Source organism: Castanea sativa, chromosome 8 (genome assembly GCF_040712315.1).
Source record: "Castanea sativa cultivar Marrone di Chiusa Pesio chromosome 8, ASM4071231v1".
In the NCBI taxonomy this organism is placed as follows: domain Eukaryota; kingdom Viridiplantae; phylum Streptophyta; class Magnoliopsida; order Fagales; family Fagaceae; genus Castanea; species Castanea sativa.
Genome location: NC_134020.1, coordinates 46,542,824 through 46,557,242, shown reverse-complemented (window position 1 = coordinate 46,557,242; position 14,419 = coordinate 46,542,824). Strand labels below are relative to the sequence as shown.

The 14,419-nt window shown below is 34.9% G+C and overlaps 1 protein-coding gene across 1 annotated transcript; it reads left to right on the top strand.

Moving 5' to 3' along the window:
* The first annotated feature begins 7,157 nt into the window (after positions 1 to 7,157).
* On the top strand, positions 7,158 to 14,419 carry LOC142608150 (serine/threonine-protein kinase Nek5). The gene is made up of 14 exons (XM_075779861.1): positions 7,158 to 7,538; positions 7,649 to 7,715; positions 7,810 to 7,875; positions 7,978 to 8,024; positions 8,133 to 8,178; positions 8,271 to 8,351; positions 8,439 to 8,481; positions 8,590 to 8,639; positions 9,294 to 9,375; positions 9,483 to 9,532; positions 10,517 to 10,590; positions 11,655 to 11,706; positions 11,798 to 12,439; positions 12,524 to 14,419. The coding sequence occupies exons 1-14, from the start codon at positions 7,441 to 7,443 to the stop codon at positions 14,027 to 14,029; spliced, it is 2,904 nt and encodes a 967-aa protein (XP_075635976.1). The 5' UTR covers positions 7,158 to 7,440; the 3' UTR covers positions 14,030 to 14,419.

Genomic DNA, 14,419 nt, shown 5'->3' with positions numbered 1-14,419 from the left:
CCAAACAAGCCCTAAACCTCGTAGAGGGATGTCATTGGCCAAACATGCTTTGATTATTCATCTTTGTCCCTCTAAAAGTGAGCATTGTGTAATAAAAAATAAATTAAAAAACTAATTTTTATTTGAATAATGACACAACCACAAAGTATTTTATAATATTTTTATAAATTATTAATATGACAAATTTTACTAGTTCTCATCTAAGTTCACTACTAACATCATTTGTTTACTTACCAACCATCACTCATTACATCACGAGCTGTTTATAAAAATAGTTTGTGACTTTAGGGTGCTTTGGGTAATGGGTAGCGGGATAAAACTAATATTTTCGTTGTGAGACCATGTTTGTGCAATTGTAAATTACATCTCTCGTATCCATGCAGATTATTTGGTTTCTCTCACTTAATTATCTCATAATAAGGTATTAGTTGTTAATCTTTTAAATAATACTAAGAACCTATTTATAACTTGTGATTAACGTGTGGCCATGTGATAATCCAGGTAGTAAGCGTGGTTTCAGCTTGAGGCCAGAAGAACTATCACGTTTCTGCATCGCACAAAATCTACGTTATTTTGGAAAGGAACATGGCTACTAGTTTGACCAACCACTCTATATATTGGCACGACAGTGGAACTGTAATACCCAATTAAGTTGTTGATATTTTCACATCAAACATTTTAGTACAAACAACCCAGGCCGCCGTTTTAACTCACATGTAGTGGAGGATATGCTGTCAGCCAGCTCTGTTAATATAGTAATCGCTACATTACTCGACCGAGGGACCCAACGAAAATAAGTCTACTACCAGTCATTTTTACTACAATTTTGTCATAACTTGTTGCTATGACTTATGAGTGGTTAAATTATAGATCTTTTTTTTTTTTTTTTTTATATTACTTACCACTCGTCACGTAGACAAATTGTGGTCAAAATTGTGAAAATTATTATGATAATAAACTTACTTACACCCAACATATCTAGTTGAACTAACAATACACCTACTTTTTTTTGATGAACAATAATACACCTACTTGACCAACGTATTTGACCCACAAAAAATAAACTGCATTCCTTTGATATAAACTTATTTGATTCTGTAAAAATATTATATGTAAAACTTCATTAATGGCCTTTTAGAGTTTAAAAATTGTAATATATTTTTGTAAATAACTAATGCACCACCTTTTATATTTATTTATTACTTTTATATCATATTTAACCCATTAAAACAATTCGTATGTATGATATGTTTCTAAAAATAGATAAGTTTATGTAATTAACTAATATATCATTTTTTTCTTCTTACTATTTCTCAATGTTTGGATTATACTTTGTTAGTGATGACAAACCGTTTCCAAAACATGTCCAATTGTAAAGATGAGTTTGTAATCTTTTAGCGTCTATAAGTTGTATTTTAAAAAACAAGTTAAAGACACAGTGACTACTCAAAATAAATTGCTCTAAAACCTGTTCAATCTACTTGCTCAATTGCAGACTTGACTGCAAGCTCGACACCACTGAACAGATTGAGCTTCAAGATTTTAGAATTACATATTTAGGCCCAGCGTGATTTAAGGCCTTGAGTTTCGTGCCCTACAGGTCCAGAACATATGTAAGACATACTTAGAGCACTATCATTAGATGTCTTAAATGTGTTAAAATGCTATAATATAACACATTTGACACACTAAACACAAAAAAGAAAGTTTCATCAGCTGTGTCAAATGTCTCAAAATTTTGAAACACTCTACAGTACCGTTCTATCTTTAGAACGGTACGGACTGGTGTATTAAAAAAAATTACTTTTTTATTCTTTTCTCTCTCTTCTTTTATTACTTTTCTTTCTTCTCTCCTCCTTTTTCCTTCTTTCTTCCTTCGCCTGTTCCTCATTTCAGTCACTCCCTCTTCCCTTTTTCTTCTTCTTTCTTCTCCAGCATCTTCATTGGCTTCGGGTTTTTTTTTTTCCGTTCCCTTTCTCTGCGCTTCTTTCTCTATTTTTTTTTTTCCTGTCACGAAGAAGAAGACAATTCCAATTGAAGGGGCTCGCCAATCCGAAGGGACTCGCTGGAGGGACTCACTGATCTGAAGCAGAGCTCGCCGATCTGAAACTCAGCTCGTCGATTGAAGCTTGCCGACCCAACCCAGAGCTCATAGATCTGAAACTCTTGTCGTATGTCTCGGTGTATATCCGATCTTTGCTCGTTGTTATTAGTTTTATAACTGATTTGGTGGATTTGAGATGTGGGTTTGTTTGATTTGGTGGAAGTAGGTTTGTGCCAGTGGTGGATGTGGGTTTGTGCCGGTAGTGGGTTTGTTTGATGTGGTGGAAGTGGGTTTGTACCGGTGGTGGATGTGGGTTTGTGCCGGTGGTGGGGGTGGCCGTTGTTGCGGCAGTGGTGGTTGTGCCGCCATTGTTGTTGTTGGTGTTGACGACAACGACGATAATGATTGGAGTAGGAAATATATTATTTTAATGTGTAAGAAATATTATTTTAATTTATAGAAGGGAAGAATAAAACATCTGATAAATGTGATGTTGTAAAATGATAAAGTAGGAGTTTAATATGTCAAAATGAGATTTTTCTTAAAACAGCCGATCAGAATGCTCTTAAGTCATCATAAACATAAGAGAGAAAATTGATTGCTTTGGTAAATCACTATTTGGATAACTTTTGGTAAATTATTAGTTGCTCAGAGCCGAGAAGACAACTTTTGGGTGATCAAAGTCCAATCACACGGGGATATGGAAGAATATTCTCATCTTGAGAAATAATGCTAGGATATATCTCAAATTCTTCATATTTTAATTTAAATATGATCAAAGACTTTTGTATGATTGATATCATGTTTTGGAAAAAAAACGTAAAACAATAAAATGTGTGATTACTTTAAACTCTTAACAAAAGCTATACTTTTTTTTATTTATATACAAACCAAAAGCTATACTAAAACTATATTTTAAAGGAATTGTTGCTCAGTTGGGTGAGTTGGTACCTCCCATCCAAGCCATAAGTGTTTCTGGGAGTAGGGGGAACTGGGAAGTGGGTTCGAGTTGCAAAGTTGCAACATATATATTATGTAAGTATTTCTAATAATTGTTTTTTTAAAACTATATTAATTGTTAGGGATTATCTTACCTCTCTTCTCTTTATTTTTGGTACCAATATGGTATCATTCTCAGTAAGAATTATTACATTTTCTTATTATTTTTTTAGTTAATGCAATATTCAAAAACTAATAATTAAATCTCTGAACTTATTCCCTTATAGATTATGGTAATTGGTTTTGCCCCCATTAATTAAATCTCTAAAATTATTCTCTAAACTAATAATAAAGTTTTTATATATTTCAATATGGTAATTGGTTTTGCCCACAACTAGATCTAAGGACTTGATGATGTCTATCCAGTCGATCTAAGCCTTATTAATTTGTTTAGAGTATTGATCAAAACTGGTTGGCAACCACCAAAGACCGCAAATATCCTTGCACTGCATCTTGGGAAACAATTTATACAAGATTGCATTCTTATTTTTTGCTGGAAGCTGGTATGGTTAAAAAAATATATCACATAGCTTCATGCGCTGGCTTGCAATAAAAATGGGATAACAACAGGGGAAAGCATACTAGCTAGTTAAGATAGTTACTTAATTTGGCTTTTATTTTTTTTGTAGAAATATTTAACTGGAGAGAAAAAAAATCACTTGTTTAATTTTGAGTGACCTTTCACCAAGTGTATTTGGTATATTATTCATAACCAGATACAAAATTGAGATGATGAATTTTTTTAGGATGTGAACTCCCTCAAAAAAAACTATATACTTTTAGAATCACCTTTTTTTGTAAGGCCATCTTATTAATTGCAACAAGCTATCACTGGCTGATTGAAAAACTATAAGGTTACATAGGATTGACTCGGATCATTACAAATGCTGTTTGAATGACTTAATACAAAATAAGAAATGTTATATATATAAAAAATCATTCAAAAATAGTTCTTAATTTGTAGCGTATAGCACATTCCTTTATATGCATCAGTTTTTGTTTGTAGGAAATTAGTTTATGAGTCTGTTTTATGATCTTTAATTACAATTTACAACTAACATATTTATATTGTATTACAACTTAGGGTGTGTGACCTAATAGTAAAAGACTTAGTTGAGTTCAACATGAATCATCAATTGCACGAAGTTGGTTCCCAAAATGTGCCTAATGATTGTAAGAGAAAGAGGTAAGAACCCAATAAGATCGAAGTTATAGTTAACCCACTTAAGGTGGTGCCCGTGGCCTATCTAGGGAAAAAAAAAATTTGTGTAAACGTCTCTACTATTTTTACATTCAGTTGAACAACATAAGTCATAACTAATTTCGTCCATATATTTATAAAATAAAAAATAAAAACCTCATAATTGATTTAAAGAAAAAAAAAATAAAAAAGGACTTTTTTAATTGCACTTCAACAATAAATGGGCAACCAACTTTAAGTTGAAGCATCCAGGCCGACCATGTGACATTTTTACTCCAACATTTTTGGTTTTAACAGTCGATTTCATGATGAGACAATTTGCAAAAAGTCTATGACTACAAAAATTTTCACAACTTCTTACCATAATTGTGATGTGGTAGTGTGATTGGTAAAAATAAAAATAATGGTTCTATGTGTAAGTAATGATTAACCATTTACAAATTACAATCTGTCATGTCAAAGTTGTAGCAAAAAAATTATAAAATAATTTGTAATCTTAAAACTGTTCAACAATTCAAATAGATCAATTTCACAACTCTGTCATATACTATCATTAATTTTTGCGAATCACTTACCATTATTGAATCATGTCTTTATTATATTTAAGAATCTAATTAACTACCATGTCCTATGTCATAAACTCTCTCTCTCTCTCTCTCTCTCTCTCAATGTTATGTTGTGTACTTATAATAACTGTTGAAAAGATTTTAGTACCACCGCATACCCTTGGTGCGATGGTCACTCCATAAGTATAAGTGTTTGTGGGGGTGTGGGAGGCAAGAGCCGGAATTCAAGTATTCAGAAAGGAGCTTCACACACATATATACTTAGATTAGACTAGAGTAAAATTTTATCTTATAAAAAAAAAAAAAAAAAGATATTAGTTCTATGGTAGTTCAGCGGTGTGTAAAACTAATACAGTTAGGTACTTAGGTTAACTTCATTAAATTGTAACGAAAAAGTAAAAACATAATGAAAGTTGGTTAAGCTTCTTATGGAAATTTGAGATTTTAGTTCTATGGTAGTTCAGGGGTGTGTAAAACTAGTACAGTTAGGTACTTAGGTTAACTTTATTAAATTGTAACATAATTCTAATCGAAAAATTAAAAACATTTCTTATGGAAATTTGATTAACATGGAAAGCCAAATCATCTAACTCTAACCACTACCTTGCACTTAAACAAATTGACCAACCACAGCCCACTGGTTATGATTTTATTAAATGATCAGCTTTGTTATTATTATTATTATTTTTTGATGCTGACAAATCACAGTCTTCATTTTTTTTGATGAACCAAATCACAGTCTTCATGGTCATTGAAACGCACTTAGATTTATGGCATAGAAAGTGAGGTCGTACCTTTTTCTTTCCCTTCTACAACAACTTCCAACTACCTCTCCCTAACTTAAAAAAACTTCAATAGTAATGGTACTAAAAATTTATTATAAACTGCAAACTCCACAAAGCTAATTTTTAATGGGTCTAGCTAGTTAATGGGTGCCCTTATGACTATTTTAAGAAAGTTTTTAGGGTTTAATTAATAGTTGTTCTTAAGGCATTTGTTAATGAATTATTAGAAATAAAATAAAATTATTACAGCATTTTTTTATCATTAATTTATTATAAAATATTTCTTAAAATTAGTTACTATTAAATTTCTTTAGAGCATCAGTTATTTTTCTTAAGAAAAATAGAAGAAGAAGAAGAAGAAGAAGAAGAAGAAGAAGGTAGCTTAGGCAAAAATTAATTATGAGTGAAGCACGTGAGGAAAGTGTGAAGGGGGTCCCATGAACAACAAGTGGCTATAATAATAATACACTAAATGCTATGCAACTTTTCCCCAGATGTCTGCGTCGTTTTCCGTAATTGCATGTGCGCAAGTTAGCGGATTCCATTCCAATCCAGTAGTGCCGGAGCGTTAAGAGGCTTAAGCTTTTAGCTAAAAGCCTAAATCAATGTGTAAAAGTTTTGGCATTGTGGCCAACCAATACCAACAATGTCAAAAAGGCAATATGGCATTTAGCTCATGGGCGTCATTGATAAGTAAAAAAAAAATTAAAATTCCCTCTGTGATTTGATTTAAGCAACACTTCCCTGGCGCACGTTAGGACTAATAATAGGTAGCGGCAAGCGTTATGCCAAGCACATGGTTCTCAAAACAGAGAGAGCCTACTGACACCTTGTTTCTTTTAATGCACCCTTATACTATGCTTCCCCTTATCTTTGTGAGTGTATAATACTCTAATCATTTGCTTCAAAATTGTCAACTCTGGTCGTGTACATAAATTACACCTAGTCCTACTATTGGCTAGGAACTTTTTATTTTTTTTGGTAAAGAAAAAAATGAGTTTCGCCCCAGGATGCAAATGAATAAGACACCCACAAAGTGCTAATGGGCATGCTTGAACCCATGCAATATATATGAAAGGTCGAGTCGTTTTCCATTAGGCCACCAACCTTGTGGGTGTAGGCATTACTTTTCACTACTTAATGAGAATTGGAATAAATTAAAAGAGCTAGTGTGAAAGAGACCAAGTTTTTATGGTTACAATTACTGCTACCAGTTTTTTTGGCTAGGCATTTACTCTTTAGAAAACTTGGCATAAGGTTCCTATGAGTATAATAATAATAATGAGAGAGAGAGCGTGTACAAAAATAAATGAGCAGACCAGCTGGGACTGTCGGCGTGTAAAACCATAATAGAGAGAGAGAGAGAGAGAGAGCGTAGTGGCATAGTTGAAGATTTTAGTTTGAGATCCTGATTAACCGCTAACCATACTCGCCAGTTAAAATAACCACCTCCTTTCTCATAATTTCAGATATAAATATATAAATTTAAAAAAATAAAAAACAAAAAAGGAAAGTAGTAGAAGTGTATTTCTTTCCTTTTATTGTTCCTAAGAAAAAAAACAGAGTAGAGTGAACAGCAAGCTAGTACAGTGAATCATTCGTACAAGATTTTTCCGAGTTCGTTGCTGGTTATTATTTTGAGAATGAAATTAAAGAAAAAGAAATCCTGAAAAATTGAATTGAATTTGATGTAGAAGAAAATTTGAGGGAAACACAATTGTCGGTGGTGGTTATTCTAATGCGCACTTCATGTAAAAAAGTGTTGGAAAAGGAAAATGGTGTGAAAGCTGAGGAAATATAAGAAGATCGCTTTTTTTTCTTTTGAAAGAATAGATTCGATTTCCGATGGAGTCTCGCATGGATCAGTATGAGATCATGGAGCAGATCGGTCGCGGCGCTTTCGGAGCCGCCATTCTCGTCCACCACAAGGCCGAGAAGAAGAAGTAATAATGCCTCTCGCTATCTCTCTCTCACTGTCAATCTCAGTGCTCTGTGTAAATATACATTTTCCATAGATTGAATTGAAATCCACGAATCTCTTTCTTTGTTTCAGGTACGTGTTGAAGAAGATCCGGCTTGCTAGGCAAACCGAGCGTTGCAGAAGATCTGCTCATCAAGAGGTAGCTTTCAATTCTGTTTTGTGCAGCAATTTTGTCATGGATAATTACTTTAAATTTTTTTTTTTTTGTTGTTAATTTTGGTGAGTAACTGTAGATGGCACTAATTGCGCGAATTCAACACCCTTACATTGTTGAATTTAAGGAGGCGTGGGTCGAGAAGGTGAGGACTATTGTGTGTATTCTTGATTATATGATCAAAATTGTTCTGTATTTATTTTATTTTTTTCCTGAATTAGAAAGTCCATGTTTTGTAATAATGTAGGGTTGCTATGTTTGTATTGTCACTGGATACTGTGAAGGTGGAGACATGTGAGTTTCTTCTCTGATATTTATTTACAAACCTCAAATAGAAGGTTTTGATTTCTGTTATTTACATTCAATATCCCACATTTTTTATTTTGCTTGAATTGTTAACAGGGCCGAATTAATGAAAAAGTCCAATGGAATTTATTTTCCAGAAGAGGTAGTTTTTCTTGTCAAATAGAAATTTATTTATTTTTTATGTTCATATTAGAAGTCAATATCTTTGGGTTGATAATTGTGAACATTGCTCAGAAACTCTGCAAGTGGTTCACACAACTACTACTGGCAGTCGAATATTTACATTCAAATTTCGTCCTACATCGTGATCTAAAAGTATGTGTACAAGCTGGTCGCTTTTCTTTTTCTCCCCGTTGGATGTCATCGTTGTACATGCTAATTTGTTTGTTGCTCTCTTGGCAGTGTTCCAACATCTTTCTAACCAAAGATCAGGATATTCGTCTTGGTTAGTTTGTCTATGTTGTTATTGTGTTGTGATAAATTTGAAACTGATTTACGATTTAATTCTGTTATTGTCTGATGTTCCTTGTTATTGTCATTTCTTTCTGAATAGGGGATTTTGGACTTGCTAAAACACTGAAGGCAGATGACTTGGCCTCTTCGGTATGTGTACTTTAAATGGAAACTTCGTTTTTTTGTATGCAAATGTTTGGGATGGGAAACTCAGTGTTTACATTTGACACCAGGCTATAACAAAATGATCAAGACCATTCATATACTAAACAAGTCTCGAAGTAAAACTATTCACTTATCTGTTCATCATTTATCAAAATAAGTAATGATATAACTGACAAGCCTACCTAAAGCTAAGGCAAAGTCATTTCAATAAAATTACGATTTTTATAAATTTTGATAGCTTTAATTGAATCTTATCATAGCTCTATACAGTTTTAGAGGTTGATAAATGACAAGGACACTTTACCTTAAATTTCAATCTCCTTTTTATGAAGGTTAGAAATTGAAAATTTTAAGTTGTTTGTCCAAAATAACTCTACCTGAAGGTGGCTTAAAATTGCTACATAAATATATTAAAATTTTCTCATTCATAGCTTCTCTATTGAAAACTTATCCATAGGTTCCTATTTTATGAACATCCATATAACTTTGTCCTGATGCTCATTCTGTAAATGTAAATTCAAAGTTATCCACCTCTTATATGATACTACAGCAACATGATAATAGAACAAAATAAAAGGAATTGTTAATGTTTGTGTTTTCTCCGTGGCATTAGTTAATGTTCTATACCTTCTTGTGCAGGTAGTTGGAACTCCCAATTACATGTGTCCTGAACTGCTGGCGGATATTCCTTATGGTTTTAAATCTGATATTTGGTCTCTAGGTATGTGTTTTATATCCTATTCCAGTGATGTTCTTAAGTCTTGTTGTGCTAAACCTTAAATTGTACATTGTTGACACCTATCAAAAAAATTGTACATTGTTGACCAGGGTGCTGTATGTATGAGATGTCTGCTCATCGTCCTGCTTTTAAGGCTTTTGTAAGTCCTTTGACTGAATTATATTTCTTGTATTTTGATATTCTATAGGAATAGTTTTCGTTGGTTAAGACATTTTTTAACATCTAGATTTTGATAAGATGTCTCTTTTGACGTAATACTTCAACTTAACAAGAACTTACTATATAATTTCTACTACTGGAGTCACCAATTGCGGTTTGACTACAATTTCCTTTTGTTTAAGTAAATTGAACCTTGTCATGCTCTTTGTTTTGTTTCATATATTGGTAAATTGTATTTGAATGAGCAATACAATCAAATATCATGAAAATAGTTTGTAGAAGTGCTCCAGAATGAGAATTTGTTAACCAAAATTCCTAACAGTCAGAATCACAATAAGGCCCTTTTTTCAGCAAGTAACCCCCCCCCCCCCCCCTCCCCCCAAACACCCCCTTCTTAAAATGTTTTTTTGGAAGCTTTTCGCAGAATCATTTAGTTGGCAAACCATCTGAACTGCTATTTACTGACTTTACTCTGACTAACTGTAGATGTTAGACATGTCTATCCATGTTTTACCCTGCCTTCGCTTTCTTCACAAATAGATACATACATTATTATTATGTGTATATATACTGTATGTATTATATTTCTTTTTGATAAAAAATAAAACTCATCCACCTGTATGGGGTGGGATCCATAACTTCACCCTCCAACCCTTGTTTATGGGAGAAGGATTTGGCCAGAAGAAAACTGGCCTTTGCATTCTGAATATTTTATGTTTTGAAAAAAAAAAAAAAAAACAATGCTTTAGTTTATGAACTGTTTTGCATTTAGTTCGTCTAATTAAATTTTATCACTTTGGAAGTGCTCAAGGGTGTAAACGTATGATCTTATATGCTTTTCACTCTTTGGAAAGGCTTCTATAAATAATTATCTTTAGTTTATGATGACCTATTTTCACTAACTCACTTCATTTTAATTATTGTTATTAGATGTTTGATGTTGGCGTTATACATCTGATTTCAGGATATGGCAGGATTAATTAGCAAGATAAATCGTTCCTCTATTGGCCCTTTGCCATCCTGTTATTCCCCGTCCTTGTAAGTTCCAGCCTGCTGTTTTTAAACTTATTACACTTGAATTTGATTATATGCAACATCATCATAATTACATGAGCATTCAATGTGTTACTCTGGGTCTGTGCAGTGAGTAGGCAATTACTTTGCCTGGCTGCACGTACAGGCCCCACCACTGGAGCCTAGGTGTCTTTCATAGCAGGTTAGATTGCATTTTTTATAAGATAGTGACTATGTTCTTGCTTTGCCTCACTGTGCCTTTAGGCCCCTGTGCTGGAGCCTAGGAGGTGATGGTACCTGGTAGATTGAGTGTGTATATATATATAGATTTCTACATTGCCAAGTATCATTAAGATATAAATGTCTTAATTCTCATCTAACACCTCTCATACACCTTTGTGGTAGATGGATTTTGAAAACTTATGTGATCCCATTATGATATAGTGGATTTTATTTTTGCCTAGTAACTCAATTACTTAAAAAAATTTGGTTGGTGAGTTCATAAAAGCAGTCATCCATTTTCCTCAATATTGGGTGTGGCCATCTATGCAATGTTCAAATCATATATCATGTAAACAACTTAGATTCTGCCTCCGTTATCCTTTTACAATATATACTGTAATCTATTAAGCTTATTTGTTATTACAAACCTTCTCTCCCATTTCTGTTAGATTTCTGTTAAGCTGAATAAATCCATATTTTGGGGATTGACCAACATTTATTGGGTTAGAGATGGGCATAGAAATCGCTGGAGTCAAACAAGTATATATGCTGGTCAAAGAGAGAGTGGCAGTCACTGTCATTGGTGGTTAAAACTAAAAGCTCTCTGATGAGAGACAAAGAGAAGAGTCAGGGCTATCTATGGTGTGTGGTTGTGGGTGTGTGTGGGTGTGAGAGGGAGAGAGAGAGAGAAGTGAGAAGAGGAGGTGGGGGGTTAAACAACATTTGGCTAAAGTTCTTTAGTAAATTGGGTGACTTGATTTCCGCTTATTGTGACATGTACTCAATTTCACCTACCTCATCATATGCTATTATATATTGGGCACTGTAAAGCATTATAAACAGTTTCTTTTGAATTTCACAAACAGGAAAACACTTATCAAGGGCATGCTGAGGAAAAACCCTGAGCATCGGCCAAATGTAAGCTTCTATACTAAATTTGCTGTGTCAAAATAAAACTATTTCATTAGCAGTTCTTCATCTAAACATTTTGGGTTTGTACCTTGGTCAGGCGTCCGAGATTTTGAAGCACCCATATTTGCAGCCTTATGTTGATCAGTATCGCCCATCTTTCAGCGCTCTGTCAGCATGTTCCCCAGAGAAGCCTATCTCTGGTGGTCGTAATTCTCGGAGAAATATGGCTGAAAGCCAAAACAGTGCTAGTTCTAGCAGTGACAAAGATAGTTTGCTTTCTAGTGAAAAATACATACCAGAAATGGTCTCTAACTGCAATAATAAGGGCACTGACACAGATTTGGCTTCGATTGATGATGAAGATGTCTCTGAGAAGCTCCTGCATAGTGAAGAAGAACATGGGCCTAACACATGCACTGTCAAAAATGATGAGCAGGAGGTGATGAAACCCTCTCATCATGTACAGCAATCCAATATTGAATCAAGGCCGCCAAAAACCATTAAGCATATAATGATGGCATTAAAAGAAGGGAAAGTTAGGGAAAATAGTTCTCCAATGAGGGGCAATCGAACAAAGACTGGAGCTGCATTGACCCAAAGAACAAATGCAGAAGCATTGCCTAAAGTGCCCAAACCTAGTGCTGTTGCTCCTGGTTTCAAGTCCAATGCAGATACACCAGCAAAGGCATCCTTTGATTTTGCAAAGCGGATTCAGGGATCACATTCTTTAAAGCATCAGGTACAACTGCGATTTATATTCTCTGTTATGGTTTCGTTACATGAATTGAACTGATCAAAGATAGATTGTGATTTACCTCTGCAGTTACCTGTTATTGACTCCTCACCCAAAACAAAACCCAGACATGACTTGACTCCTCCATCTGGTCCTGTAAAACAAGTTGTTGAAGATGGACCTCCTACTAAGCCAAGGCAAAGAACACCTCCTAGTTTGGTCAGACGATTGCCATTTCCGGTACGGATGAAGCAAGTGGAGCTTGATGTTCCAAATGCAGTGAGCAGTTCTGTTAAGGTAGGGCCAAGTGAGATGCCCCATGAGGCTGAAAAGACTCATGCAGTACCTAAAAGTTGCTCAACACATGTTTCTAGGCACATAATACAAGAGCCGCTAAAGGCTCAAGAAAGAGGTTCAAAAGGAATGCAAACAGATAGTAGCAATTCATTGTCATCTTCAGTGTCAATTCAAGGATTTGAGCTTTGTGATGATGCAGAAACTCCCTTAATTGACATGAAAGAACAGATACTCCCTAATCATGAGAGTATCACTCATACTGAATGTATAGAATCACATCCAGCCAGCTGCTCACCAGCTACCCAGTTGCATGCGCATTCTGAGATGTCTGAAAATATGGCTGGGGAAAACCATGGACATGTTAAAAAATCTGTGATGTGCTTGGTCCAAACATCTGGGGACATCATAGATCTTCAGAATACCACTCCTGTTATCGAGAAATTGAGTTCAAGTGTGGTTCAAGAACTCCCAGTCCTGAGCTCTGAAGAAAGATTTGTTTGTAAAGATGATACCCCTGTAAGCAGGCCGAGCAGTAGGCATGATACAGTTATACAGTCAAAACTTACATCTACATCCATTGGTGATGACAAGTTCACTGTAAGGGAACTTTTATCATCAGTAGCAGAGACTACCCCTTCAGTTGTGTCTCCCCCTTCATCAAGCCAAAAGAGTTTGCAGCTGGATAAAGGAACCATTTTGCAAAATCCAACAATTGAAAATCCAACTGCCACTCATCTTTCCCCAGTTTTTGATGATGTCATACATGTTATACGGCATAGTAGTTTCCGTGTTGGAAGCGAGCAGCCAGTTCTGGAAACGGTAGAGATGGGGGTTCAGAATATGGATGTTAATAAGCTGATAAATGTAGTAAGGGATGAAATAGAGATGAGAAACGCGACTGCTTCTGCAACTTTTAAATCATCACGTGGCACTGAAGCCTTGAGTTTGAATACAAATGTTTCTGAGAACTCTGGTCCCAAGGAAGTGGATGTGAGAGATGCTGTTCCTTCAGTTCTGAAATCTGATACCCCAGAGCCGATGAAGCCCAACCCCCCTGTGACCGAAGAGGAAACACCAGCAAAGGAAATCTTGGATGTTAAGTCTTTCAGGCAAAGGGCAGACGCACTTGAAGGGCTACTAGAATTGTCTGCAGAGTTGCTGCAGCATAATAGATTGGAGGAGCTCGCAGTTGTTTTGAAGCCTTTCGGAAAAGACAAGGTCTCCCCAAGGGAAACAGCTATTTGGTTAGCAAAAAGTCTTAAAGGAATGATGATTGAGGACAGTGGGCGGAGTTCATGATGTATCAAATCTGTGGTAAGCTTGCTCTGATATGATGCTTTATGTAATTGCTCTCATAGTTCTCAGCTCTTTGTTATGCTTTTTGCATATTCAAGCTCGATTTGAATTTAAAGAGAACACGCAGGACTTTTACTTTTATTTTTTTGGGGGAGGAGGAGGGGGAGGGGGAGGGGGGGGGGTTCCTTATTATCCAATTCTTTCAATGCCTTCTTTTGTTGTACATAGCGACCATACAAGTTAATAACATTGTCTTCAAGTCAAATATACATATATATGCTTTAGCTTGTGGTCTATGTAATTCAAGGCATTGTTTTTATTTTATTTTTTTGATCAGTTGTAATTCAAGGCATTGTAATCAATGATCTCGATTGATAAATCATAATGATCAAT

Excerpts from the sequence above, each read along its gene's own strand:
- LOC142608150 (XM_075779861.1), top strand. The coding sequence starts at position 7,441 with ATGGAGTCTCGCATGGATCAGTATGAGATCATGGAGCAGATCGGTCGC. Across the intron at positions 8,025-8,132 it reads TACTGTGAAGGTGGAGACAT|GGCCGAATTAATGAAAAAGT; the intron begins GTGAGTTTCTTC and ends AATTGTTAACAG. Across the intron at positions 8,482-8,589 it reads AGATCAGGATATTCGTCTTG|GGGATTTTGGACTTGCTAAA; the intron begins GTTAGTTTGTCT and ends CTTTCTGAATAG.